The sequence below is a fragment of the Vanellus vanellus genome, assembly GCF_965231255.1.
Source record: "Vanellus vanellus genome assembly, chromosome: 13".
In the NCBI taxonomy this organism is placed as follows: domain Eukaryota; kingdom Metazoa; phylum Chordata; class Aves; order Charadriiformes; family Charadriidae; genus Vanellus; species Vanellus vanellus.
In genome coordinates this window covers 20,755,669-20,782,948 of record NC_138918.1, presented here as the reverse complement: position 1 = coordinate 20,782,948, position 27,280 = coordinate 20,755,669, and the positions used below count along the sequence as shown (strand labels likewise).

Genomic DNA, 27,280 nt, shown 5'->3' with positions numbered 1-27,280 from the left:
GCCTGCGGGCACGGGCAGGCAGCTCTACAGGAACTGCTGCAGGCGAAGGCAGGCTTCACAGCACCCAGCCTGCACCTCCCACTGCTGGTCCCTCCTCCAGGCCAACCCTCCGGTCCTCATCCCTGTCCCACCCTCCTGTCCTGCCCCTTCTTAGGCATGACCCTGCCCCGCGCTTGGCCCCTGGCCTGGCTGCTCCATGTTCTGCCCAGGCTCTGCCATCCTTCGGGTGCTGCTCCCAACCTTTCCCGCTCACGCCTCATGCTCCTTCTCTCGCTTTCCCAGCAAGGGTCCTGCTCCCCACCATGCCCTCGGGCACGTACTGCCATGGGGCGACCTGGCTTCCCTGAGACCCACATCCCAAGGCTGCGCTGTTAAGGGAGATCTTTGAATTTCTCAGGCGCATTCGGCTCTATCTGCTGTTTCTACCTCTGGCCACCGGCAAGAGGAGATATTCTCTATATCCACCATGGCTTGGGACTGGGCAGGATGCAGGTGCTGGGAAGGTGCTGCCAAATTGGAGAAAACAGGCTAAAATATTCATACTGATGAAGGGACTGGGGAGGGCTGGTACTGGGCCTGGTCGGGTGAAATGTTGGGAACACAAAACCCCTCCCCTGTGCCGTAGGGATGGTGGGGATGCAGCACCCCATCCCACTGCTGGTGCCCCATGACGAAGGGGATGTGGAGTGAGCCAAGGGGCAGGACGGCAGGGTGTGGGGTGGTGGGAGGATATCAGGTGGGTTTCTCTCCAGGAAGGAGCTTCTTTTTTCCCCACCAGTTGACCTGGCTGCTTTTAATGCAACGTGTTTCGCAAAACCCCCAGTGAGGCTGGCAGTTAGTCGGCTCCGCTGTTACCCAACCTTGCACACAAAGGATGTCCGAGGCTGATATCTCACAACACCCTTCTCTGTTCCTGATGGCAAGACTGATAACTGCTCCCTGCCCTCTGAGCTCCCTGGGGACCCCCTTGCTCCAACTCAGGCTGGTCCTTCCCTGCCCCAATGATGACCCCAAAAGCTATTGGGGGAGGGCTGGGAGCAGTGGGAGCCCCTGGTATGGGAGGCCCACCCTGTCTCTGTGCATGCAGTTAGGTGTGGAAACGTAGCTTCTTCTTAAGACAGGCTTGCTCCTACAAAGCAGAAGCAGAACTCAGCATAAGTCCACCACGGCTTTTGACTTCCTCTCCCTTCCCTGCCAGCAGCTCTGGGTGGGGGCTGACATGTCCCCGGGGCTGGGGACGGAATGAGAGTCCCCAAGGACCACCCTGCGGGTAGGGTGTTAAGACAGGGTGTACAGGGACCCTCAGGGTGTGCAGGCACCCTCTGGCCCTGCGCTGCAGACTGTGCCATCCCACTGCGTTCCCACCTCTGCCTCTTAGAGGAAGCTGTTTGGCTAAATATAAGCAGTGCTGCTGACGGGAAGGTTGTTGAAGTCTTCAGTATGAGGGGCTGGAAGGGCAGAACAAAGGATGCTGGTAGTGCTGGTGGCAGCCGGCGTGCCATTGTTTCCTTCCCACCACGCTGGAGGCATTAGCACCAGTGAAGTACAGTCCAGCGTGGGGCCAGATCCTGTCTCACCGCTGTTTGGCACCCTGCAGCATCTCTATAGACCCCTCATAACCTGCTGCTGGGACCTGTGCGCCTCCTTGCATGCCGGGAGGGCAGAGATGGGCTGCTGTGGAAGGGACACCCACAGAGTGGCAAGTTGCATTTCCCTCTGGTGGCCCAGCATGAGCTGGGCCCAGCACCCACAACCCACATCCTGATGGCTGCTGACAGGCCAGTTTGGTGCAGAAAACCTTCTTCCCCGCTCCCTTCTCCCTCCACAGTCACCTAAGTGCCAGGATTAGGGGCTCAGTTCCACTGGCAGGGGAAAAAACCCTGCTCAAGAACCTCTTCTGAGCCCCAGCACCTGGTTCCTATCAGGAATTGTCCCTTTCCAGAGCCCAGCTGGGCAGACAGCCCAAGCCAGGGCATGCTCCAGCCGTGGGACCACCCTGGAACCAGACAGCTGGCATGGGGCCATGTCGGAGGGGAGCAGGGCACAGCAGAGTGCCAGGGCAGCAGCAGGGCACTGGCAGCCGTGATGTGGGTGCTATGGCTGGGTTGTTTCCTCAGGGCTTCCTATTGGCCCACTTTCTACAGCGCAAGTTTCAAAACCTCCACCTGATCTCTTTTGTGTCTGCCAACCTGCTGATGCAACCTATATTTAGATGCTGGCCTCCTTGAGCTAAGGCAGAGAGCCCTGTCGTGTCTATGGGTTCGCACAGCGGGAAGGTCTTGTCTGCTCCCTGGAGGAGGCAGATGGGCAGGATCGGAAAACACCCCTTGCGCTGGGTGATTGGGCTTCGTGAAGATGCTGACAAGACCTGGAGGAAGCGAAGATCAAAGTGAAGGTGGGATCCTTCCAGCATATTGGCCTGTGCAGCCCTTCCCCCTTCCAGGCAGCACCCATGATGACACTGTCATCACAGGGCGTGTGTGTTCAGCTGACCATCCGTCCATCCATCCATCCATCCATCCATCCATCCATTCATTTTCCTCCCCTCCATCCAGTCAATCTTCCCTCCCTCCCTCTCTCTCTCCCTCCCTCCCTCCCTCTTTCCCTCCCTTCTTCTGCTTATCTGTCCCTCCCTCCCTCCCTCCCTCCCTCCTTCCCTCCCTCTCCCTCCTTCCCTCCCTTCTTCTGCTTATCTATCTATCCATCCATCCATCCCTCCCTCCCTCCCTCCCTCCCTCCATAGCCATCAGCCTTTGCTGCATCCTGGGCCAGCCTTTTCGCTACCTTCAGCCCTGCCCCATGCTGGATTGTGCTGGGGGATGTGTGTGGTGATGGCGGGAACATCTCTTGGGAGCAGGACAGGGTGAGGGACACTCAGGGCTCGTACCTAGAGGGCAAACGTCATGTTGGACAACTGGAAATGTGGGGTTGGGACTAAGCCCAAAGGGTTTTCTGGTGTATGGCAGAGAGCTGAGCCCCTGGGTGGGCTTGGTGGAGGAGTTGGGGAGGCCGTTGGGCTTGGAAACCTGCTGGACCTCTCCAGGCAAAAGCCCCACTGAAGGACAGTCCATGAGATAAGATGGGCTGCTGGAGAGCTCCCTGCTGGGCTCAGGATGGGTGTGGGTGAAAGCTGCCCAAAGACCTATCCATGAGCTCAGGAGATGCAAAGCATGAGATCCTGGGGATGGAGTTACATCCTCCCCCAGCCAGGACATGTTTGAAACTGAGGGTACTGGCGTGGGGTGCAGTTATTTGCAGGCAGCATGGGAGGCCCATGCCATGTTCCCTCTGCCCCCCATCCATCGTGGCGCCAGCTGACATCACTGCCTCTGGGCTAATCTCTCATCCAGCAGCAGCTTCCTGTTTTCTTTCCAATCTCTGCGCCGCGGGGCGGCTCCTCTCCACTCGGAGCCAGGCAGGAAAAACCATGCAGCTGCGCTCTCGTGAGGGACTGCAGCCCCCCCGTGTCTGGCCCTTGCTTCGCTGGGCTGTGGGCCACCCGCTCCCCCAGCATCCCGGCGAGGACACTGGGGGCACTCGAGTCCCCCCCACACCCTGCCTGCCCCCTCTCTTGCTCAGGTGCTTGGAGATGCTGATGCACGGCCCCCTTCCTTTTTGTGTGACGGAAAACCCAGCGGCGGCACATCATTCAGTAAGAAATCACTGCGCTGTGGGTCCCGGCATCCCAGGGCAGCCCCCCTCCCCAGCCCCACAGGTTTCTCCCTTCTCCCTGACCAAGGTGATGCTGGGGGGGCAGGAGCTCTGCTACAGCCTGGTGCTAGATGTGGACCAGTGTCCCTGCCACCCCAGTGGTCCTTGTCCTCCCCATGCACTGGATGTCACCACCATCCTGGCCATTTTGGGCAGCATCCTGGTCTGAGATGTCACCCACCGTAGCACAGCTTTCCTTGGAACAGGCTGGGGAGCGGGGACTCCCCGTTGGCCTCTCAGTGCTCAGGCAGCAGCTCCTTACACCTACGTAGGGGCTGGCTAAAAATAGCCCCGTGGCAGAGCTGCAGCCTGGCTGCTGCAGAGAAACATCCGGAGAAGGAGAAGATATGAGGCTGCTTCCCGCAGCACTGAGGCCATGTGGGATGGTCTTCACCCCAGCACCCCATAGGCTTGGGGTTCCAGTGGGCTCTGCCCCATCAGGGCAGCACCCAGGGGTGTTTCTCCCCCTTGTTCTGGTCAGGTCCAGCTCTACCACGATTATTGCAAAGTGTTTTGGGGGCGATTTGGGGATGGGTAATGTGTCTTTTCATGGGTAAAATCCTCCCTGCTGTGGTTGCCTTTCATCTGCTGACACAGTGGGAGCAGCATGGGACAGCCTGCACATCTCCTGCCCTTGGGTTTTCCGCATTCTCCCTGCAGAGGCGGCTTCTCGCCCCTGCTCTGCTTGTGCAGCCAACCCAGCTGCAAACCGTGGGAGTTGGCTGCCCTGACGGCCAGAACTTCTTCTCCCCTCCCCAGCACTCTCTGCAGTGGGACATGTGTGATGTCCCCCTGAAGCAGCACAGGGGACATATGTGACCTAATGGGGTGGCTAAAAGGGGACAGTGAGCATCCGTGCCCAGGATGCTGGGGTTGGTGTCCAGCTGATGTGGGGAGGAGAAGCTCAAGGTGTGGGGGAAGCAAGCACACGGCAGCAGCATTCAAAGCTTGGGGTGGGACTGCAGGGGACCAGGGTGACCAGGGAGCGTGAGACTGTGTGGGTCAGAGGGGCCCCAAAAGCCACAGTGACAAGTGGCACTGGGCAGGCCTCAAGCCCTGGGTGCTGCCAGGGGGTTGTCCCCCACCACTGCCTAGGCTGGGAGAGCCGTTACCACATCATGGCCATGTCGCCAAGTTTTTACCTTGCTGGGACAGGTCTGGAGCTGAGCACCTCAGCACTGTCAGCAGTGATGGCCCTGTATGCATTGGCTTTGCACAGATCAGGATTAAACCCATCTGGGGCAGCAGCCGCAGGCAGCCTTGGACTGTGGGGGTGAACAGGGCGATGGAAAATCCAGCCTTTGTCAGCGTATTCCCCCAGCGATGTCTGTCTAGACTAACTTCCCGTTGTCCGGTGGAAGCTGCCCTGTGCCCACGCATGCTCACCCGCACGCGTGTGGGTGTATGGAGCCCAGCACCTGCCTCTCCTGTCCCACCGCCAGCCACCTCGCTCCCTGCTGAGGGTCCTGTCCGACCCAGGATGTAGCGCCAGGACAGCCTCAGGGTGGGCTCGGTGCTACCTTCCTCGCCATCCCGTGACAGCCCAAAGCTCTCTCGCACACACATCAACCCCTTTATTGTTGTGCCAGAAACCACAGCAGCGGCAAACACCAAGAGAGTGGGGACAGAGGCTGCCCAAGACCCCACTGCCAGGACAACTCCCCCCCTCCCCCCCAAACACCACCTGGGGAAGGGGTCCTCAGAGCCAGCTGGGCTAGAGCCAGCCTGCAGAGGTGAGCCTGATGCCCAGGATAATACCTGGCAGGGGTCCCTGAGATGGGGAGGGGGTCACACAAAGCCTGGGGGGGTGGGGGAGGCGTGGGCTGGAGTGGGTCCAGTCTGATTGCAGGGCTGGCAGAGATGGACCTTGGGCCAGAGATGGTCAGCCTAAGCCCTGTGCTACTGCAAAGCCTGGGCAGGACCTCCATACAGCCCCACTTCTGGACCTTTGAGGGAAACTCTTAGAAGGTCTTATAGTGGCAAAGGGGTATCCTGGTGCAAGGAAAGCTCCTACACCCCCCCCCCCCCCAAAGGGTTCCCCCTCTCTTGCCCTGCCCAGCCTCTCCTTAGGGCACCCGCTCCCACTGCTAGCTCTACCTCCTGGGTGGGGACATCTCCATAGGCCACCGTGGATGCAGGGGGGATCAGGGTGTCCATCCTCCCTCATTCTAGCACCTGTGCTGCAGGTTCCCATAGGACAGTACCCTGCTGCCCAGGTATGGGGGGGTCTATGATGAAGGAGTTGGAGAGCAGACATGACTATTGGGGTACAGGGGGGCAAATTCCCACCCAAGCCCCCTGGCTGCCAAACCCCAGTCACGAGGAGGTTGCCCCATGAGAGGGATGCAGCAGGGGCTCAAGCCTCATGGTCACTGGTGCTCAGGTGGTCCTCGGTCAGCCCCGTCTCATCGATGTTCTCCAGCGAGTCGGCATGCTGCACCGAGAGCTCAGCCAGGCTGACACTGGGCAGTGTGTTCTGCTCCGGGTACACCCAGGGCTTATATCCGGGGTCGTGCTTGCGTTTCCACTCCGGGTACTTCAGCCCCGCCTTGTAGATCTTCTTCATCGCCTGTGGGCAGAGAAGGTCCAGCCCATTATGGTGCCTCAAGTCCCCAGTGGGGATGGAGCCATGCTGGTCTGTGGACACAGCTCCCATGTCCCCCATTGCTTGCCTTTTGGGGGTGCTGGGAGGGGATGGAGATCTGTCTCGGACCACACAGCCCCAGTAGCATGCCGGCTGCATGCCCTGTGAGCCCTGGGTCACTCAGCACCCACTGTGCCCCTACCTAGGGGACAGCTCATCCCTGTGCACCCCACCACCGGCTACGCACCCTGCTTACCTTCGGTGCCACAAACTGGGAGACACGGTTCACCACCCACTTTGGCAGCGACCCTGCAAGAGCCCAAAGCCCTGTCACTCAGTCAGTCTGGAACAACCCCAGAGGAGGCACCATGAGCCCCGTTCCAGACTGTTCTCCCCCCAGGGCTGATGGTACCTGCCCCACACTGTGCCCTGGGAGGGGACACCCTTCTTCCCTGGGTTGTCCTCACTTCCCAGTGCCCTTTGGACCTCCAGATGATGGTGGGTCAGCTCTGGGGGTACAATGGGACCCATCCCTGAGGAGGTATACTATACCCTCCCCTCCTGCTGGCACTCACCACGAGGGTCCACCTGGGTGAGATAATAGAGGATGCAGGCACCGGCACCGTTCGCCTTGATCAGGTAACCTGTCTGCAGGGACACGGCCCTCACAAAATCCTTCCGGGGTGGGTATTTCTGCAGAGAGATGCCATGCACTTCAGAGCCTGTCCGAGCCACTGCCCAGCCCTGCCTGTGCCTGCTGGCACAGGTCCCCTGCCAGGACTGGTGCTGGCCAGGGGCTCACCGGGTGCTTGACGCTGTAGTTGATGATCATGTAGTCATTGCCTAGGGGCAGCCAGGAGCGCAGGGTGACGAAATCCCGGTTCTTCAGGGGGCTTGGGCATTTCCCTGTGGACAGACCCTGTTACACCCCAAGCCATTGCCCCCATGGCCCCACACCCTTGCACGAGGCTCTGGCGTTGGGGAGGGGGGCCCTGCGGGGCCCTAGGAGCTGGGGGCTGCTCACAGGAGTAGTATCCCACATCAGCGTTAACAGTCAGGCGCCCGATGTCGTAGGTCTCGATCATGTTTGAGTCCCATTTTTTGCGGTAGCCTGTGTCGTGCAGCACATCATAGAGTGTCTCGGCAGGGACGTCCTTGCAGGTTATGCGAGTCTGTGGGGAGAAGGGCAGTTGGGCAGGGGGGCAGCACCTACCCACAGAACACGGGGCTGTGCCCATCTGGGGATGAGGACTTTAAGCTGTTCTTGTGTGCAGTGGCGTGTCCCTGTGTGGCTATAAAGCCACGGGCACATGTGCCATGGAGGATGCTCTGTGCCTGCTTCAGGGCAGGCCGAGCAGAGCCACCCACCCCACTGCCAGAGTGCAGCACAGTGCAAAGTCAGGAGGGCAGCAGGGGTAGAAGGACTCCCCTCTCTCAAATGGAGCTGCCTGGTGGCCCAGGCTCTGGTGCCAGAGTACCCCAAGCCCAACCCTGTCACCTCACCCCATGTTCCTGCAGGGCAAGCAAAGGGATGCTCCTGCTCTGGTACAACACTCTTGGGTGCGGGGTCCAGTCCAGGATGGCTGGTGGGGCCCCGGCTGTAACTGGAGCCACGGAGCTGCCCGACTGCGCCGGCGACTGCATTATTAATGAAGCCGGCTGCCCTGCTTCTCTCAATGCTGGGAGGAAGAAGATGTCATATGCTCCTCGTTAGAGGCCTTGCATCTTTGATGAGGTGTTCAGCAGTGCCGTGTAATCGGAGATGGCCCTCTGAACATGGCAGGTCCCATCAATCTCAGGCAAGCTTTCCCCGATGGCCTGGGTGATGGTTTCTGCCCGGCATGTTGGACTCGTGCCCAGGACAGGCTTGGAGATGTGCTGCACTCTCTGGGCCACCGGGGAGGAGAGTGTGGGAGCACCCAGCCCCCTTCTCCTGCTCCCTCTCCCCATCCACCCCTCCCAGCTGGGTCTGGAGGTGCTGCTGCCTCAGGGTGAAGGATGCCTCCAGCTGGAGGTGGAGCTCACGGTCCTCGGGCTCCTGGAAGTTATCACAGTGGGGCCATCACAGCCTTGCAACCCCAAAATCCCCCCCTAAAGCCTGTCCACCACCCCTCTCCAGCCACGGATGAACAGTGCAACAGCCGCACCAGGTGCAGCAGGTAGTCAACTGGGACAGGGAAAGCACAGAGCCCAAACCCAGACCATCAACAGTGAATTCAGGTGGAAAAAATCCAAAGCTCCAACTGCTCAGAGACTCTCCGGGTTATGCCTGCATTAATGGAAAGACTGGGGGTCTTCTGACACCCAAAGCCCCAGCTTGTGCAGCTCTCAGGTCTCCCATACAGACTGGGTGGGATCCTCCATCCCACATTTTGGGAAGTGTCCCTGGACAGTGCATGCCCAGGCCTTCTCCAGAGCAAGTAAAATCCACAACAAGGAGGTATTACTTGCAATGAAGCAGGCTGGGGGAAGGTGCTCAGTCCCCCCTGAACCTGCCTGGGGTCCCCTCTCTATGGGGCTTGGTGGTGGCAAAGGAGGATACAAGTGCATCCCCTCTGCTGGGCTGTGCTTGTTTGAACTTGACTGAACTTCACGAGGTTCATCCCAGCCTGTCTCTCTAGCACGTCCATGTCACGCCAAGCAGCAGCCTTGTCTCCAGCACTTCAAACACTCCCCGCTCTTCAGTGCTGCCTGCAGGTTCACTGAAATGGCACTCGATCCCATCATCCCGGTAACTGGTGGGACCTAGCAACTGGCCACCACTCTGTACTTCTGACTACCATACCATGAGACTGGTGGTGAGCTGGTTTTCCACCCACCTCATCATCCACTTCTCCAGTCCGGATCTCACCAATGCGGTGACGAGGAGACTATGGGAAACCCTGTCAAAGGCTTTACTAAAGTTAAGGTACAGGTCTTTCACTGTTCTCCCCATACCCACACACCCAGTCTTCTCATTTCAGGAGGCAATTAGGTTGGTCAGGCATGATTTGCCCTTGATAGGTCCCTGCTGCTTTTACCACTGCCCTTATTTTTCAGGACATGGCTTCCAGGTGGATGTTCTCCATCACCTTCCCAGGGATGGAGGTGACACAGCAGCCCATAATGCCCTGGAGCATCCTTCTTGCCCTTCTGGAAGATGCATGCGATCTTTGCCTCTTCCCAGTTATCAGGGACCTCCTGGAGTCACCAGGACTTTTCAAAAAGATGTTGTCCGGACCCCCTCAGCACCCCCTCGTGCATCCTGCCTGGTCCTGCAGACTTGCACATGCCCATCTGGCTTAAGTGCTCCCTTATCCTAGCCCAGAAGCTCTTCCCTGGCTCATGGTGGTGAGGTGGCGTGTATCGCAGCTACACCTCTGCAGAGAGCACCGCTCCTCCTCCTCACCTCGGCCCTGAAGGGCCTCCATCCGTGGCAGCATTGCAATCATTGTGTGCTCAGCTCCTCCTCGTGTCTCCCCAGCTGCATGCCCTGGTGTGCAGGCATCCAAGACAGGCTGCCAGTCGCTCTGTGTTCAGGAGAACGGTGCGAGAGCCTCCTCTGGCGTACTGTACCCCAGGTGCCTCCTCATCACCTCCCCATGCCTTCCCTGCTCTTCAGGTCATAGTAACCCTTCCCTGATGCTCCTAGATGAAAGCTCTCTTTATCAGGTTGGCTGTCCTGTAGGCAAGATGCTCCAGCCCTACTTGCTTAGGTGGATTCCAACCCTGCCCAGCTGTCCTGATCCTTGGTGGCCAGAAAAGCCAAAGCTCTGCCTGTGATGCCAGCCATGGAGCCAAGCATTGACCGGAGGATGCTCCCATGCAGGACTTATCCTGTCTGTAACGGGGCTCCCTTGCCCCCAGCACCCTGTGACCACTCTTGATGTGCTCAGGGTCACCTGGCAGTGTCACTGGTGCCATGTATATGAGAGACAAGGTATAACAATCTGAGGTATGGTTGAACCTTGGTAGCCCCTCTGCAGCATCCCAGATCAGGCCCCTGGCAAGCAAAAAACCTCCTGAGACAGCACGTGGGGGATCTTAAGCTCCCCAGGACGCTCATCCAGTGCAAGATGTGAGGTGATGTGCCCCAGGGTGGTGTGGCCCGGGAGAGGCATCAGGGAGGCATCCCGCCAGCCTGCCTCATGCCCGGGGGCTCCCAGCAAGGCCATCTCCATAACGTAATTGATCCCAGGGCCTTCCCGCGGGTGTCTGGATCAGGGGCAGCCGCAATGTGAGCCCACATGCGTGCGTGCATGCATGGCAGGACGCTGCAGTGGGCATCCCGGCAGGTCGAGAGGCTAAAGCCACGGGGCGGGCAGAGAGAGACTGCAGAGCAGCTTGTCAGCTGGGGAAGCACCTCTGGGGAACTAACCCTGCCAGCCCTGGCATTCAGGGCAGAAACACCCCCAGGTAGGCTGGACCAGGGTGTTGTGCACCCCCAGGATGGCCCCAGCACCCCAGGGATCCTCGGGAGCAACGGGGCACGCAGCTGGGGGAGGGAAGGGCTGGCGGTCCTGCAGCCGCCGGCGTCTGCTTACCTTGATTTTCTGCACGGTGCAGCTTTCCTCCTGGCCCTGACTCCACACGGTCACACCAGCCTTGTTATACCGACAGTGCCAGCCCTCCAGGCTCTCGCACTGATCCCTGAAGGAGCTGAAGTCGGAGTCATCTGGGATATAAACCATGTCCCCTCCTCTGGACATGGGGGTGAGCTGCCAGACCCAGGGCGCGGGCACCGGCTGCAGGCAGGCTCCTTCTGCCTCACCTCCTGGGAAACCTGGCTCTGCCCTTGAGCTCTGCCTTGCCGGGTGCCTGCTGCAGCTCACATCATCCTCCGAGCCCCAAGCCTGTGCCCCCTGGAGCGGACACTGGCTGCCCAGGCACACCGGGGATGGACAGAGACCTGCAACCACCCCGGCCACGCTGTGCCGCACAGAGCAGCGGGAAGGAAGGCTTTTTCCCTGCAGTTGCTATCGCAGCTGCTGGGAGCTCAGATGTCTTCTCCGGCTGGCTAACCAGGATCACATTTCTCTCCGGCTGGCTGTCAGCTCCTCTATAATTCAGCAGGTAGCAAGGCGCAGGTGGCTTGGCTTTCAGGGCAGAACTGCCCCGGCTCCCCGCGCCCCCCGGCCCTGCTGGCCCCGCTCTCCCCTCGCTAGCACACTCGAGCAATCTCTGTGCCTGACTTTGCAGCACCGGCTTACTGGCGGGATCAGCTGATCGCCTGCCAGGAGCAGCAGCAGCGGAAACGATGGGCTTCAGCATCGGCAGGATGTGGGCCAGCACCGGTCCTGGCCTGCCTGGGATGGGGCTGCGGTCCAGTGCACAGGACCTTGGCTGTCAAGGTGTCCTGAGTCTGTGGAGTGGGCTCCTGGCGCGGGGAAGGGAAAGAATTTGCAGGTGGGGAGGTTGCTCCTCACTGGTCTCGCAGGATTCTGGTGATGCTGGTGGGAAGGGACCCCTGGGGGTCTCTAGCCCACCCTGCCGCTTGGAGCAGAAACTCCACCAGCACAGGATAAGGTTATCCATGGCTTTACCCAGCTGTGTCTTAAAGGATGGACTTGCCCCACCTCCTTGGTGGCATGTCCCACCACCTCTCCAGTGAAAAAAAAAACCTCCTATTGTCCAACCTGAAGCTGCAGTTAATATCTGTTGTCCTTTGTTACATCTCGTGCCCTACCGAGACAGCATGGCTCTGGCACCTTTGCACCTGCCCTCCCGGTAGCTGCATGATGCTGATAGATCCCAATCCACCCCTCTTATGGCCTCAGGCCCCGGCCCTGCCAGCAGCATTGTCTGGTCCCTCTCCAGCTCCTCCACCTCTCCCTGAACTTGGAGGCCAGCCTGGACACAGAACCCAGCTGCGGGTTCCCTGGGGCTCTGCAAAGGGGACAACCCCTCCTCCCTCTCAGACTGCTGGCCACGCTCTACCTCATGTCACCCAGGATGCAGCTTGGTCCATTTGTTCAGCCTTTTGTTCCAGACCTTGTCCCAGGTCCTTTTCACTGTAACCCTGCTTAGCCCCTCAGTGCCCAGGCTGGGTGAAACCTGGAGTTATCTGGCCCACCTTGTTGATGTCCACAAGATTTCTGTTGACCCGAATTTTGAGTTTCTTGGGGTCCACCTGGACTGAGCCTCTGCCATTTGTTGCACACATGTTCCCCTTAATTTAGTCTCACCTGCAAGGCAAGGGTGCAGTTGTCTCCTCATCTGACCCTCTGATGAGGATAGAGAACATAGCTCCAGTACTGACCCTGGGGTACCCCACATGAGACCAGCTACCAGCTGGGCATCAAGGCATGGGCAAAAACTCATGGAAGGAAGAGCAGGGAGAAAGCTGGAAAGCTGCAGCCACTCATAAACTCTTGCCTGAGGAGGAAGGTCACCTGTAGTTGCCTGCAGCTGCCCACGCTATAGCATGATGGGCTGAGCAACCGCTCCTCCATGCAGACTGGCTTGTGGTGGAGCTGCGCATTTCACAGATTGGGTCGCTCTGGGTGCTGTGGCTGTCTACTGGCGAGGCAGAACTGCCAAGTGCCACGCTTGGTTAAAGAGCTGCCGCAGCGGGCGGGGAGTGGCAGATCCTGAGTTGGGGACGATGCAGAGGAAAGACCTTGGGGTGGCCTTGGAGCTGCGGAGCAGGGAGCAAGAGAAGCTGGACAGATTTATGGTCTAGAGCTGTCTAATGCCATTGCTGTAGTGTCCCTTGGGGTGTACAGGAGCATGTGTGTGATGTGCACACCTGTGTGTCTGTGTGCAAGCGTGTACAATCACCTCAGACCCTCCAAGAGCCAGACACAGTCTGGAGACCCCATGCATGGGTGCGTGGGGGAAGGTGGAACCCAATCCTGGGGATTTTGTGGCACTGAAGAGTGTCCATGGGGTGAAGGAAAGGAGAACACGGCAGTCCTGGGGATGGAGGAGCTGGGACCACCTGCGTGGGAAGGAGCAGACTGCCTTCCCAGCATCGTTGATGCAGGAACCAGCCCTGCCTGGCCACATTCGCACCTGGGAGATGGGAGCATTTCTCAGCCCAGTGGGTCAGGCTGGAAATATGAATAAAAAGTGCTTTTTTCTCTTCTGAAGCAGCCTTTGGGGTGACTGTTCAAACTGGACAATGGTGCAGCCACACAAAAGCTCGCTGGTCACCATCATATGTCCCCTGCAAGCCACCAGTTGAGCTGAGATGGGTTTCCATGACCCATTTGTCCTTGCAAGCACTCAGGGCTCAAACCAACTCCATTTACCACAGCCCTTGGCTCTTTTGGACTCAGGGTCTGGATGTGGATGATGCTGCTGGGACCCTGCGCACCCCAAGGGAGAGGCATGAAGGCGACTGTAGCAAATATAAAGCAACACGTTACTGCAGCTTTGCCCCTGTCACATCTCGTTTCACTTCTCTTTGTGAGCATTGAATTTCAAGCATCCCATGGCTGGAACCGCCTTGAGTACCCATCCAGGCAGTGGCTATCTCAGGAGCAATGTGACACCATCTTGTGAGGTGTCCCTGAGGTATGACAGCCCTATCCTTCCCATCCTCTGCAGAGCAAGCATCAGGAGCTCAGCAATGGAGAGGGAGAAGAGAAGGGATGTTTCTCTGGAGGCGTCAGAGCAGTCACCCTAGCAAGACTTGAGCCTGAGGAAGATGAACTTTATGGGCTCATTTTGCATGAGCATCTGTTAGCAGGGAGCTGGCTGAGCTCTGGGTGCGTCCCCATTGCATGGTGCCTTCCAGACCCTGCTGCCGGGGCTGGCCCAACCTGCACCCTGGGGTTAGTGGTGTAACCTCCCTGTCCTGCAGCATCCAGCAGCTGCTGATAGCTTGACATACCTGGTTTAGTTGGACACTGGCTTTCATTAGCCATGAGACTCCAGCAGCTCGTGGTGGCCCCATGGCTGGCATGAAGTCACACCCCCTGGGCTGACAGCATAGCTGTGTTCCTTGTCTGTGTCTTCCCAAGTGAGAAATGCAGCATCAGCTGACAGGATTGCCCTTCACAAGGTTGTCCCATCTCTGGGCTGCTCTTCCAGGGTACTGCCGAGACAGGTCCATCTGCTGTGAGCACACAGGGTCTTGCTCTTGACCACACTTCATCACTGTGCATGGGAAGTGGGGGATGACATGGGGGACTGTCACGCCAGCAGCCCCTGCGATCCCTGCCTGGCCCATGGCCACCGACTTTGTGAGCAGGGTCCTCTCCAGAGCCTGGTGGGGCCAGAGCATGCAGGGGGTTCTGGCCAGGGTACAGCGAGGAGGACCCAGCTCCCATCCCAGCTGTGTCCAAACAAGGACTTTTTGGTCCCTTCCCCCTTCTCTTTACAGTCTCCAGGTCAAATTTATAAACCTTGCGGGTTGTAGAGCCAAAGTGTGGGAGTTAAATGCTGGGAGTGGGGTTGCAGGGCTTTGTGTGTGGGTGTTCACAGCTCCGTTAACAAGCTTGGATGCCTCAACAGGATGAGCTTCCAGCCTGTCCAGAGCTGGAGAAGAGCATCCAATCCCCTCTGCATCGACCGCTTCTACTCCTCTGAGAATTGGCTTTGCGAAGCTTTGCAAATGGAAATGAAAAATGTTTTCCCTACAGAAAAGGGTTGTGCTTTGGCTTTATGTGAACCGCAGCAGCGGCTCCTCTCAGATCCTCGTTCCACCAGGGTTTATCTGCTGGGAAATGAACAAGTGAGTTAGGAGGAAAAGCTAGAGATAGGCTGAGACTTTCCTGGCCCAGATAAACCCAGCTGGAGCAGTTAGGAAGGGTTACAGGCTGCCACGCAGTGTTAGGAGATGGTGGCTGGGAGGTGAAGATCTTCTCAGGATGGGAACAGGGAGGTGTTAAGCCCCTGAAAGATGTCAGGTCATGCTAGCTCTGGCTAGGCTGTCTCCCCTGTGAGGGACACAGCGAGGAGTAGGAAAGCCAGGGAAAAGCGAGATCCTGACCCAGGAGTGGTGCAAAGCATGAAAAACTGTGGGGCTGTGGGGACCTTTGGTGTCCTGGGGAGACCCCAGAGCCCCAGGCCTGCAGAGACCCATGGGTGCCAAGTGTGGTCCCATTGTCTCAGGACTGCAGGGACCCACAGGGACTGAGTGAGACTCCAGAGCACTGAAGCTGCAGAGACCACTGGGGCCCCAGGGAGACCCCAGACTCCCAGTGACATCAGAGCCCTGGGGCCGTGGGGAGGCCCAGGGCCTCGATGAGACCCCCAAAGCCCCAGAGCTGCAGGGACCTCAGGGTCCAGGTAAGACACCAGACCCCAGAGCTCCGGTGCTGCAGGAACCCCTAGATGCTGAGTGGTCCCAGAGTCCCTGGATTTCAGGGACTACACGAGAGTCCTGGGGATGCTGGGACCCACAGGGGAGTGAGTAGGACCCTGGAGCCTTGGGGCTGCAAAGACCCCTGGGGCTCCAGGGAGACAGAGACTCCCAGTGACATCAGAGCCCTGGGGATGTGGGGAGCCCTGGGGCCCTGACGAGACCCCAAAGCCCCAGAGCTGCAAGGACCCCCAGGGGTCCTGGTGAGACCCCAAAGCCCCAGTGAGAGCCCAGAGCCCTGGGGTTGTAGGGACCCCCCAGCCATGTGCTCATCCCACCCAACCAAGTCAAAACCCAGCTGCAACTCCCTGGGGCAGTGCGACGCCATCTCCCGCAGGAGGACAATGTCCCCCACATCGGTGACATCCTCTGGCCAGGGCCACCGTGCCCGGAGACCCCTCTTCACGCTGTGCCGCTAGCCCGGCGTGTGCAATCTGGTACTCGCCCACTGGGTGTCACGAGTGCTCCACGGACGACAGCGACAGGGACATGTCAGCGACAGAGACAGGGCGATGTCAGGGAAAGGGACGAGCCGAGGGACAGGTAGAGGAGCAGGGTCATGCCCGCGGAAGGGACAGCCACAGCTCCCCTGCAGCCACCAGCCGCAGAAGAGTTGTGTCCCTTTTCGACGCCGATGCCACCAGCTCGTCCACGGAGGAGGAGGTGATGGCTGGGGCTGTTTCTGACCTGAGTCCCCCATCCCAGTGACAGGCAGGTGTGGGTTGCTCCCCAACGTGCCCTCCCAGGGTGGCATTGACAGCGTCTTCACCCCCCAGCCCCGTACTTTGTGTTCTCCACTGCTCTGAGCTGTTTTGTGGCACCCCAAGAACAGCTCAGTCTTGCCAGCTCAGAGCTGAGGGTTTGGGATGATTTGCACCTCAGTTTCAGCCTCTCAGGACACTAGGTATTCCTGGACTCAGTTGAATGTCCCCACGACAGTGGGCATGCTGGGGACATGCTCCTCTCAGTGCCAAGGAGCCCAGAGAGGGGACGCCCCCCACTTAATTTTGCCGTTAAGCAGAGGATGGGACGAAGCCCCAGAAACATTGCTCTTCCTCCTTGTTCCTACCCTGCTCTTGTCAGGGTCTGGACAGCCAAGCCCATCCACAGTGGCTTCCTTGGCCACCCCAAGCCCTCTCAGAGAGGGGGACAAGGCAGGCACCTCATTGGCACCCTGTACCTGGGGACCGCCAGCTCCTGTATCTTTAGCACAGTCCTTTTCCTGCCACTTCGGGAGCTTCTGCTGTCAAGGAAAAGTATGTGTGTGTTGGGGATTTGTTCCCCCCAGCTCCCCTTGGAGGCTGGGACCCAGGACAGCCAGGGTTCCAACCCTGCTGTGTCCCTTCCCTGTGGCCAGTGCAGGGACACAGTCTCGTCTCTGGCGCCTTTTCAGAGGGCGATGGGCAGAGGGCAGCACCATCTCCCTCAGGCAGAGGCAGGGCAGGGGTTTCAGAGCATCCACGCTGGCAAAATCAGGTGGCACTGATGGCAAAGCACGGGTGGGTGGTGGGGAGGCTGCTAGGGACATTCCCAGGGGCTGGCACAGCAAAGGGCTACAAAGATGATTAGAGGACTGGAGCATCTTTCTTATGAAGAAAGGCTGAGGGACTTGGGGCTTTATAGTCTGGAGAAAAGAAGACTGAGCGGGGATCTTATCAATGCTTATAAATCCTTCAAGGGAGGGTGCCAGGGGGATGGGAAGAGTCTTTTTTCAGTGGTGCCCAGTGACAGGACAAGAGGGAACGGGCATAAACTTGAACATAGGAAGTTCCATCTAAACCTGAGGAGGGACTTTTTTCTTTTGAGGATGGCAGAGCACTGGCACAGGCTGCCCATAGAGGTGGTGGAGTCTCCCACTCTGAAGACATTCCAAACCCGCCTGGACTTGTCCTGTGCCATGCTGTAGGTGCCCCTGCTCTGGCAGGAGGGTTGGACTAGATGATCTCCAGAGGTCCCTTCCAACCCCGACCATTCTGTGATTCTGTGATTCTGTGATTCTGTGAACAGGGGCATGGAGGGGTGGGGGTTCCCTGCTCACCCATGCCATGAGTTTTGGCCTCAGCTCTGAAACCCAGTGGAGGATCACACATGCAGTGTGCTCCCTGGGGTGCAGACACTAGGGAGACAGGTCCCACAGCAGCTCTGCCCCATCGGTGATGGGTCAGAAGGTCCCTTGGGTGAGGTGACTCCACAACTCTCCTGAGTACCTGGGTACCTCTCTGCCACTCCTCGGTGTCCTCCTACAACTGGAGTCATGCCAGGACAGGGTCCTGCCCCAGGATGCTCCTCCAGCTACGTGCATCCCACTTACCCATGTAACACGTCTACACAGGACACCACACAGTGACATGTATCTGCGTGACACTCAGCACACTGCATGTGTGATGCAGAGTCACCTGGGGCAAGTGCACGCATGGACACAGCTGTGGAAGTGACCTGCTACACTCATGGAAGTCCAGCAGGCACCTGTGACTCCTCCACCCAACTGGTGGCACAGAAACCATCACTGACACAGAGACCACACAGCAATGACATGCCTGGAGGTGTGTGTCAGCCACCCACACGTGCCCAGCTGAGCATCACACGTGTGGCAGCACATGCAGCTGGTGAGACACGCACTCCACAGCTTGGCAGTGCACCAACCGGGGGCCAGGGGCAGCCCACAGGCACTGAGCACCCACACACCTATGATGCACATACATGTGCACGCACACACGGAGTGTTCCAAACATGCTCTATATGTGTGCAGACGTGCATGCACATTGCAGCTGCTTCAGCATGTATCTCAATGGCTCCTCAAAGGCATCGCCTTAAGTCCCCCACTCCCCCATAAGCCTCCTTCTTGCACACTGCTCCACACTCGCCTCCTGCCACCATCCCTGCACTGCGGCCCGTGTTCCCCTTTCCCTGACTCTCCCACCACCTTATGCTCCTCGTTTTAGCTTAACCCTTCTGCTCAGAGCTACTCGGGTGGCAACCAGCCTCATGTCACCCCTACCTTGTTTGCCCGGGAGCATCCCTCTCTCCCGGTGCTGCCCACCGCCAGCCCGGGAACCTGCGCCAACCGGCGGCTGCCCAAACCCCAACTCTGCTCCATCGCCTTTTTCCCAGCCTGGCAGATAGGGCTGTGGTACCTGAAGCCCCATGGCTGCCAGGCCAGGGATTGTTTGCACAGTGCCCCAGCCGGGCATCAAGATGATTTAAAAGGACTGTGAAAAATGTAGTTATTTTTCCCCCCTTTCAGCTGCAAGTCAATACTTGGGGAAGGATGTTTAATTATCTTCGTCACCCTCCTAAATCTCTTTATGAGAGGGTTTGGCTGCAAATCTTGACATCATTTCAAAGTTATTGGCTAGCGCGGTGCACAGCAGCACAGTAAATTAGCCAGCTGGAGCAGGCATGGGTGCCCCCCCCGCCCACCCCAGTGCTGCCCGAGCTGTGCACGGCTGGTCCCCCCCTCCCCTGAGGCTGTGCCAGGGAAGGTGGCAGAAGGGAAACCCCCTGCCAGGTCTAGGCTTAGGGTTGGTGTCTCCTCCAGGAGTGGGCACCAGCTGGTTTTCATGGCCCAGTACATGCCCCATCCCTGGAGTCTGCAGTAGGTAATGCCACAGGCTGGCAGCTCCTGTGGGGTCCAGGACCAGACCAGATCCAGGGGACACAGGATGGCCAGGGCCACCCCAGGGTGATCTTCTGCACCGTGAGGTCCATCCTTCTCTCAGTGGCACGGTACCCCCAGCACAGCCTTGCTACACCCCCTTCCAGATGCTCTCCCCAGCCCTGGGGACACTCTCCCCAGAGCCGGAGCTGGGGTTACCAGGTCCTCAGCACCCCCAACAGTTGGCAGGATCCCCGCGGGGTGACCCAGTCTCACCCCTGGCTGACAGACAGTCGAGGATGGGGCTGAGGCATGGACCAGGATGGAGCTGAGGCTTCTGCACGTCAAAGATGCCGGGGCCACTCAGCTGCTCTGAGCCCCCCAAACTCCCCAACCCTCCACCTCGCACCTCTTTGAAGGCAGACGGGAGAGCAGGTGGCATGCTGAGACCCAGCACGGTTGGTGCCAGGTGCTGCTGTCATCCCCGGGGCAGGAGATACTGGGAGATATGCTGCAGGGTGGGTGGCTGTGGGCCAGCGATGGCGCAGGATGGAGAGTGGGCACTGCTGTGCTCCCCAACCCCTCCTCTGCTGGGTGGGCACAGAGAGTGGGGTGCAGTCCCCCACCCACCCACCCAGCAGCATCCCTGGCAGGCGGCACCCAGCACCCACTGTGCCCTAAGCCTCCCGTTCTCATGCAAAGCCAGCAGAGCCAGGGCTGGGCTGGAGGCCCGAGATACGCCGGAACAAAATGCCACCTTCCTGATAATGCCTTTTATTGGACTAGGTGACACGCAGGCTTTAGGGGATAGCGGGAGAATCCTCTCGGCTCATCCGCAGAAAGGATTTCCACAGCCCTCCCGGCGGCTTGTCAGCGCTCGGCTGTGAGTCCCTGAAGAGTTATTACCTCCCGACGCACGGCTCTGTCTGCTGGGAGCTGAATGGCGTCCCTGCCCCCTGTTTGCTGCTTAGAAAGATTACGCCGCCTTTGAATAAGCTCCGTGGAGCGCTGCTGCCGGCGCATCAGACAGGGGCTAATCAGAAAATTAGCAGGGAGAGAAAACTTTGTGGCAGGAACTTATCTCCGGCGCGGGTGTGTGCCGCTCCGGCTGCCGCTGCTCCCGCGCCCGGCCGCAGCCCTCGCTCGGGCTTAAGCAAAACTTCCCCATGAACTGCAGCGATGAAACCTGCTCCAAACGTGTGGTCTGAGGAGGCGGTGTGTGCACGCGCACACACACGTGTGCGCTTGAGCACATAGATGCGGTGTGTGTGCAAACATACCGGCATGCACAAACACAGGCGGTCTTATAGACACGTACAACCATTTGGGCATCCCTGGCACAGACATTTCTGTACGTGCGCGCACAGTTATACACATGCACACACACAGAAGCGTATCTGTGCTCATGCACACACATGCAGACGTGTACATATATATGCACACGTGTATACACAGACACATGGTTACACACTTGCATGTGCACTGACAGGCCTGTGCTTACAAGCACGGACCTGCACACACGTGCGCCTGCACACACGTGTTCCTACACACATGAACACACACAGGGCTGTGCATGCATGCACATATGGCCACATATGGGTGCCTCGGGACCTGTCGCATCACTGGTGGAGCGGTGAGTGGGAGACGGATGCTGCACCAAGCCCACATTGTACCACTGATGTTGTGCCCACTCAGGACCGAGGTGCATCCCACTCCTGCACTAGCATGACATTAGTCCCCACGCCACAGCGCCATCTCGGCACATCCTCCAGGACACCCTTAGGTGGCCTGTCCTGTCCTGTGCCATGGGGATGGGAAGGGGATGGGCCCCATGTTGGGCAGGGGGCAGTGAGACGTGCCGGGCGCAGGGACTGGCATGCGAGGATGATTAAAATGTGCTGTTTGTTTTATTTAAGCACAACCGTCAGGGAGAGTTACAGGGCACTGAGCTAGAAAATAGCATTTACACAAACTGCCTCCTGACACCCGGAGCCCTGACCTTTGCAAACTTCATTAGTGCCACCCAAATGCCTGCACGTCCAGCCTGGGGGGGTACATGGAGGGGGAAGACAGGGATCCCTCCCCACCTCCCCTAGCCCCACCAGCCCTTCCATGGGTCCCCAAATGCGGCCACGTCCCAGCACGGGACCTCTCTGTCGGATGCCTGAGCCCCATGCGACTCGGCACTGCAGCACAACGGCGGTGGTGGTGGCACCGAGGGCAGGGGGACATGGACCATGCTGGGATGCCCGTGCCCTCTGCACTGTTGCCCCCAGGGCTGTGGCCAGTGCCGGGCGATACCGCCAGTGCCGGGCGATACCACCAGCCCCATGTGACCACAGGCACATTTCGGGGATGTCCGATCCAGCCGTAGCAACAGTTGCTACGATTCCCTTTTCCCGTTCACTTTTCCCGACTCCAGCGACTTCCCATGGCAGCTCTGGCACTGTCGGGGATGTGTTTACAGGCAATTAAAGCTCATTAATTGCGCAAAAGCAACAGAGGCCCCGCGGCAATGTGTGGGGGTGATTCCCGCAGGGGAGAGACATCCAGACCTGGCCGTCCCTGGCACATCCAGGGCGGTGTGGGGGCCAAGCGGGGGTCTGCACCCACCTGGGGTGATGCTGAGCTGCGACCCTGGAGCTGGCAACAAAGCCCGCGTGATGGGGGACGTGTGTGGGCATTGTGATGAGTCTCCAGCATCCACTCAGCAGCCCCATGTGGATGTTCACCTGGGCGCCAAGCACTGCCGACACCAACCCCTGAGCCTTGGAAAGGGGGTCGAGCCCCCAGCTGCTGCCTTGCTTGGGGGGTACCAGCCCACCCTCTTGCCCCCGGTAGCCCAGCGCTTTGCCGTGAGGATGAAATCAGCCCCACTCTCAGCAGGCGGGAGCTGAGCCAGGGCTTGCTCGAGGCTCTTGCCCGCACGTGTCTGAGCGGAGCTGGCGCGGGCAGGTGCCGAGCTGCTGCTCCCGAGCTGCCGCGCCTCAGAAAAACAATAACATTTGGTAGCAGGGGGAGAAAAACCTTCTCCTGAATGGATTGAAATGATGCTTTGATTGGGAACAGATGCGAGAGAAAAGGGGGGGAGGCAGGTACTCTCACGGTTACGGCACGGGGCCAGCCGCCAGCCTGCTCGCTCTTCCTTGCTGCAGAGAAGGCATGAGGCTCCGGAGGCGGCTGGTGCTCGGCTTCCCACTGCCCTGCCTTCGCCAGGGCTGCCGGGACACCCGCGGGCCTGTCCGGACTGGCAGCAGTGTCGGCACCGAACACTGGAGTGGATGAAGGATGCATAGGTGCATGGGATGCGCCTGGCTGCTGGATGCGGGATGCAGGGTGCAGTCCTGGGAGGACTGGGTGTTGCTGTGGTGGGGTGTGGGCAGGGGACCCCACATCACTCCTGGGCAGATGAGCTGTCCCCTGGCTGGGCGGGGGGGTCACCAGCAGCCGGGATTCGTGGGGAGGGTGCTCTGCTGCACTGGAAGGAGCTGCAAACCTGCGACTTATCCTGCCGGGGAGGATGTGGGGCTGCGTGTGTGAGGCTGAGCCCCGTGCCCCACACAGTGCTGCCCGTGGCCGGGCTCAGCATCCTGCAGGACCAGTACAAGAAGTGCTGTGGGGAGCATGGCGTGGCCTCTTCCTCCTCTTCCTTCAGTGCTAGAAGCGGGGCGCAGCAAGACTAGCCACGTCTCTGCCAGGCTGAGGCCAAGGGCACAGCCGAAAATAAAGACTAATCATCCCGCTGCTGAAATTCGGTGCCCCCTGTCCTCCTGCCTGCGCAGAGGCTGGCGTGCGTAGGGCTGAGTCCCGGAGCGCTGGCAGAGATGCTCAGGGGCGTGCTGCTGTCAGTGGGAGATGGCCTAACCCCTGCCCCTGATCTCCCTCTGTCCTCTCCAGCTCTCCTGCTCACCGTGGGGCTTCAGCCTCCCTCCCTGCCTGGCTGAGGCTGGTGTGGGGAGTGCGAGGGTGCAGGAGAGGTGTGGAGATGCCCACTACTGGGTCTGGGCTTGGATGGGTAAAGATATCCCGCCACACGTGTGTGAGAGAAGAGAGCACCTATCTGCCCTGTGGAGACCCCCAAATTACCCTGATAGGACCCACAGAGGGTTGTCACTCGCCTCTGGGGAGGTGCAAGCCTTTTCCCTCCTAAAAGCCAGCTCCCGAGGCTGGGAGGCGGCCGTGCCCCCATTCTGTGGGAAGGGATGCAGCATGGTGGGAAGGGATGCAGATCTCACCCAGCTTCCCTGCGAGGCTGCCCTGCTGCCCATTGCCCCACCATGCTCTGCCCCAGGGCTGAGCAAAGCAGAACTGATGTAGGGCTGCTCGCTGTCCCCCAGGACCCAGACTGGGAGACAGCAGGAGCAGCCGGTGAGCTTCTGAGCCAGTGATGCTTCCGTGAGCCAGGGCATCAGGGTGCCCAGCACCCTGGGGAAGCTGGGGAAGGCTCTGTCCTGCCTCTCGCCCCATCTCAGCTCATGCTGAAGTTGCAGGTAGTGCCAGCACCACCGGAGAAAGACACTTGGCCCTTTTTAACCCTTTTTGTGGCACCGCTGCCTCCGCTGCGTGATTGCTACCGGTGCTGGGTCCCCGCGCCCCCCATCATCCACAGAAGATCCAGCGGGAGGCAATCGGCAGGCGCACGCTGCGGAGCGGCGCTTTTCTTCTCTAATCTTCTTATTTCATTTTAGCATTTACAATACACCCAGCCGGTAATCCTGACATCAAACACGCCACGCGCACTTTCAAGCTGCACCGACGTCAGGCTGCGCGGAGCGCTGGCAGGAGCTGGCAGCTCCGACGTCTCAAGATAACATGCAGAAGAAAGACAAGGAAAAGCTGCTCTGCCAGCGCGACGAGCAGGCACCGGGTGCCGTGTCCTCCAGAGCCCTTCCCCAGGGGCCACCCACAAGGTGGGTCTCTCTGTTGGGGTGCCCTGGCTGCTGGACCCACGGGGTGCCTCTGGAGACATTATTACTGTGCTGAGGTGGGTGTCTGCTGTTCAGAGCAGGTTTGGTCTCTAGTGAGAGTTTGGACTCAAAGTCACCCAAGCTGGCAGCCTTGGGGGTAGGGGACAGAGCTGGGTGATCCTGCTGGTGCCCACCTGCATGCCTTCCACACTTCCCAGTGCCGCACACACCTCTGGGTGTGTGTGGGGGGCAATTGCAATGCCAGAATATGCTGGAGGCTCTTCCCAACCTTCACCTCACCTGAGCATCCTTCAGTGCCTGGGCAGGGCAGCTGGACCTTGGCTGGGGTACCTGGGGGGACCCATCCCCAATGCAGGGCTGTGCCCCCTCCCCAGTGGGAAGGCAGGCGGGGCGCAGCTGCATGCTTTGGGGCGGGAGGGGGGGGGCAATGTCTCATACCCGCTATCCATAAGGACCACCAGCGATGGGGCTGTGCGGTGGCACGGCACCATGCCCCACGTGGGGCTGCACCAGGGCTGGCTGCACCGGGGGCAGCTGGCGATGCTCACGAGTCTCTTTCTCTGCTCCCCTGTCACCGGCTCTTCTCCTCTGTCAGACGCTAGCTGCCAGGACAGAAATTTAGGTGGCAAACGCTGACAGGGAAAGGGAAACATTTCCCTGCTCCAACCAGGTGCAGCGCAATGCCCATCTCACCGCAGTGAGACAGGTCCACCAGCGTTCGCTAAGTGCCCTGGGGTGGCTTTTCTGCCCCAGCCTGGTGTCCAGCACTGAGCTTCCAGCTGGCAATGTCTTGGAGCTGAAAGTCTCCGCAGGACTGGATCGGGGAGAGGTAGACAAAGGGTGGAGAGAGGCGGAAAAGCCTGAAAAATCATTTAATCCACCCTCAGGCCCTGGCGAGGATGGGACACCTGCCTAGCTCCCACTCATGGGTGGTTTCAGAGGGCACCCAAGGCTCAGCCATGGCAGAGCATCCTGTGCCCCGGTGGTGCCCTGGGCGCATGCAGCTTTACCATCCTCTTCCTCAGCCCACACAGGAGGAATGAGTCCAGCTAAAGCATGCTCTGCCTGGCGCTGGCAGTGCCAGGGGACATGAGGAACAACAGACCATCAAGGAAGGCAATGGCTCGTGTCCTCGTGCAAATCTTGGTCCCCCCCAGCCCCTTCCTCACTGTGCCTGTGTGGTGCCAGGCGGGCACTTGCTGGGAGCAGCCCCAGCCCCACTCCGCATGGTGGGGGTCCCCCCCCGAGGAATAGTCTCAGCTCTAATCCTTGTCTCGATATTTGGGATTTAATCAGCACTGAAGTAAGTAGCTTTTTGCCTTTTTTTTTTTTTCCCTTCTAAGGCAGAGAAGAGCTGCGACTCAATAGGAATTAATTTGCTTAATTAGCGTCTTTGGGAAGCTCTCCCTCTTGCGCATGCTCCGCCAGGGGGGAATTTCAGGGCTCGGGGACCAGGCTGTGCCTGGTGGTGTGCTGCCCGTACCCACCTGCCTGCCCGACCCAGGCAGTGCTGCTCCTGTGCCCCTGCAGGATCCAACCCAGGATGCAGCTGTGGACCATCAGCCGGATGCCCATCACTGCAGCGGCACCCACCAGCCCCACGTGGTGCTGAGCCTGGCTGGCCACGGTGGGCATGGGCGGCGTGGGGCAGGGGGGCCGGCCAGGAGGGTGCGGGAGCGGGCGACTGACAGGGAAGATGAATGGTTTTAATCACACCGCTTACAGGGCACCATCTGAAGTTTCGTGTAAGTTATGATAGCGACAGTTTGCACGAAAATTGTATTTCCAGGCTTCATTGACTGGCTTAATGAGAATCTTTACGTGTCAGATATTAAATTAAGAAATTAAAGAGCTGTTTCGGTGTGTATAGACTCCTTCCCTCGCACTGAGCTGCTTCTTCCAGATCAATCAGGAACGCGCCTCTAGAAAAGATGGGAGAAGCCTTTGATTTTCTGTCACCGGGGAAGTGAATCTAATACGCGTTGGCACCTAATTCATGTTTTATTAAAAGGCATGAGGTGGATGCTGCCGGCCCCCGCCTCTGCCCGCTGCCCTCTCTCCGCCTGCGCAGCTCTGGGAGGAGCGAGCCTCGCCGGCTCCGCCATCCTCAGGTCTCCGTGCTGCCTGGCTGCCACACCGTATCCCAAATATCAGCATCCCAGGGCTTGGGTGATGCTGAGTACCGAGAAGGTGCAGGGCACTGTGTGCCCTGGCAGCTGGGTTTTGGTCTGCTAGCCAGAGATTAAGGTCAATTTGGAAAAACCCATGTTGGAATCACTAGGTTGGAAAATATTGCTGCTCTCCTGTGTCGCATCCCTGCTTTCATTTCTGTACTGGCCGAGTTTGACCTGAATTCCCTGATCATTTTGGTCTTCCCTCAAATTTTGCTGGAAACGTGGACTTGGCCAACAACTCACCAGCTGGTGGGGAGCGGGGAAGATGTCACGGCCACAGGGAAGGACTTGATTGGCTGGGGGATGGAGTGTGCTGCAGTCACTGGCAGGCTCTCAGGCATGGCGAGCAGGAGTCATGAACCAGAGCAAGATGGGAGCAGTGAATCACTTAACGCCACACCATGGACACTGGGGACAACCACCCAGCACAGGGATGCTAGAGAGCAACACCTGGGGCAGGGACACCAGGGATAAACATCCCAGGGTGAGGGCATCCAGGGACACCAGGGATAAACTCCCCCATTCAGAGGCACCCGGGGACACTGGAGATAACCCCTGGGGCATGGACATGCTGGAGGAGTGCAGATAAGCTGAGGATACCAGTCAGCTCAGTGCGATAAGGGAGGGAGTCCAGCTGGGATGTCTCCCTGTTTCCTGATTCACCTTGTCCCTGCACATGTCATGGAGGAGCCTGGGACCACCATCTCAGGTGTCCCCAGGAGGGACAGGCGCATCAGGCTCTCTCTGGCCAGGAGGATGCTCAGCTGAGCCCCAAGCTCTGGACAGTCAGCATGCCTGGATGGGGTCCTGCTGTCCCGGTGCTCTCCGAGTCCCCTCGTTGCATGTCCACCTTCCAAAGTCGAAGGCGAGGAGGGGAAGGCCATCTTTGTTGCAAAGTGTCTGTCACGGCAAGAAAAATCACACCTCCAGGCCACTGAGCATGTCATCCATCTTCAGCTCCCCGCACTGGCCCTGGTTTCTCCTTGTGCGGGGAAAGTT

The 27,280-nt window shown here is 59.1% G+C and overlaps 1 protein-coding gene across 1 annotated transcript; it reads right to left on the bottom strand.

Moving 5' to 3' along the window:
• Nucleotides 1-6,067: 6,067 nt before the first annotated feature.
• STARD10 (StAR related lipid transfer domain containing 10) lies at nt 6,068-10,983 on the bottom strand (the record flags this gene model as incomplete). The annotated part of the gene is made up of 6 exons (XM_082490131.1): nt 6,068-6,280; nt 6,552-6,604; nt 6,871-6,988; nt 7,098-7,201; nt 7,320-7,467; nt 10,819-10,983. 6 exons carry the CDS (start codon nt 10,981-10,983, stop codon nt 6,068-6,070), a joined length of 801 nt encoding a protein of 266 aa, XP_082346257.1.
• Nucleotides 10,984-27,280: the final 16,297 nt, after the last annotated feature.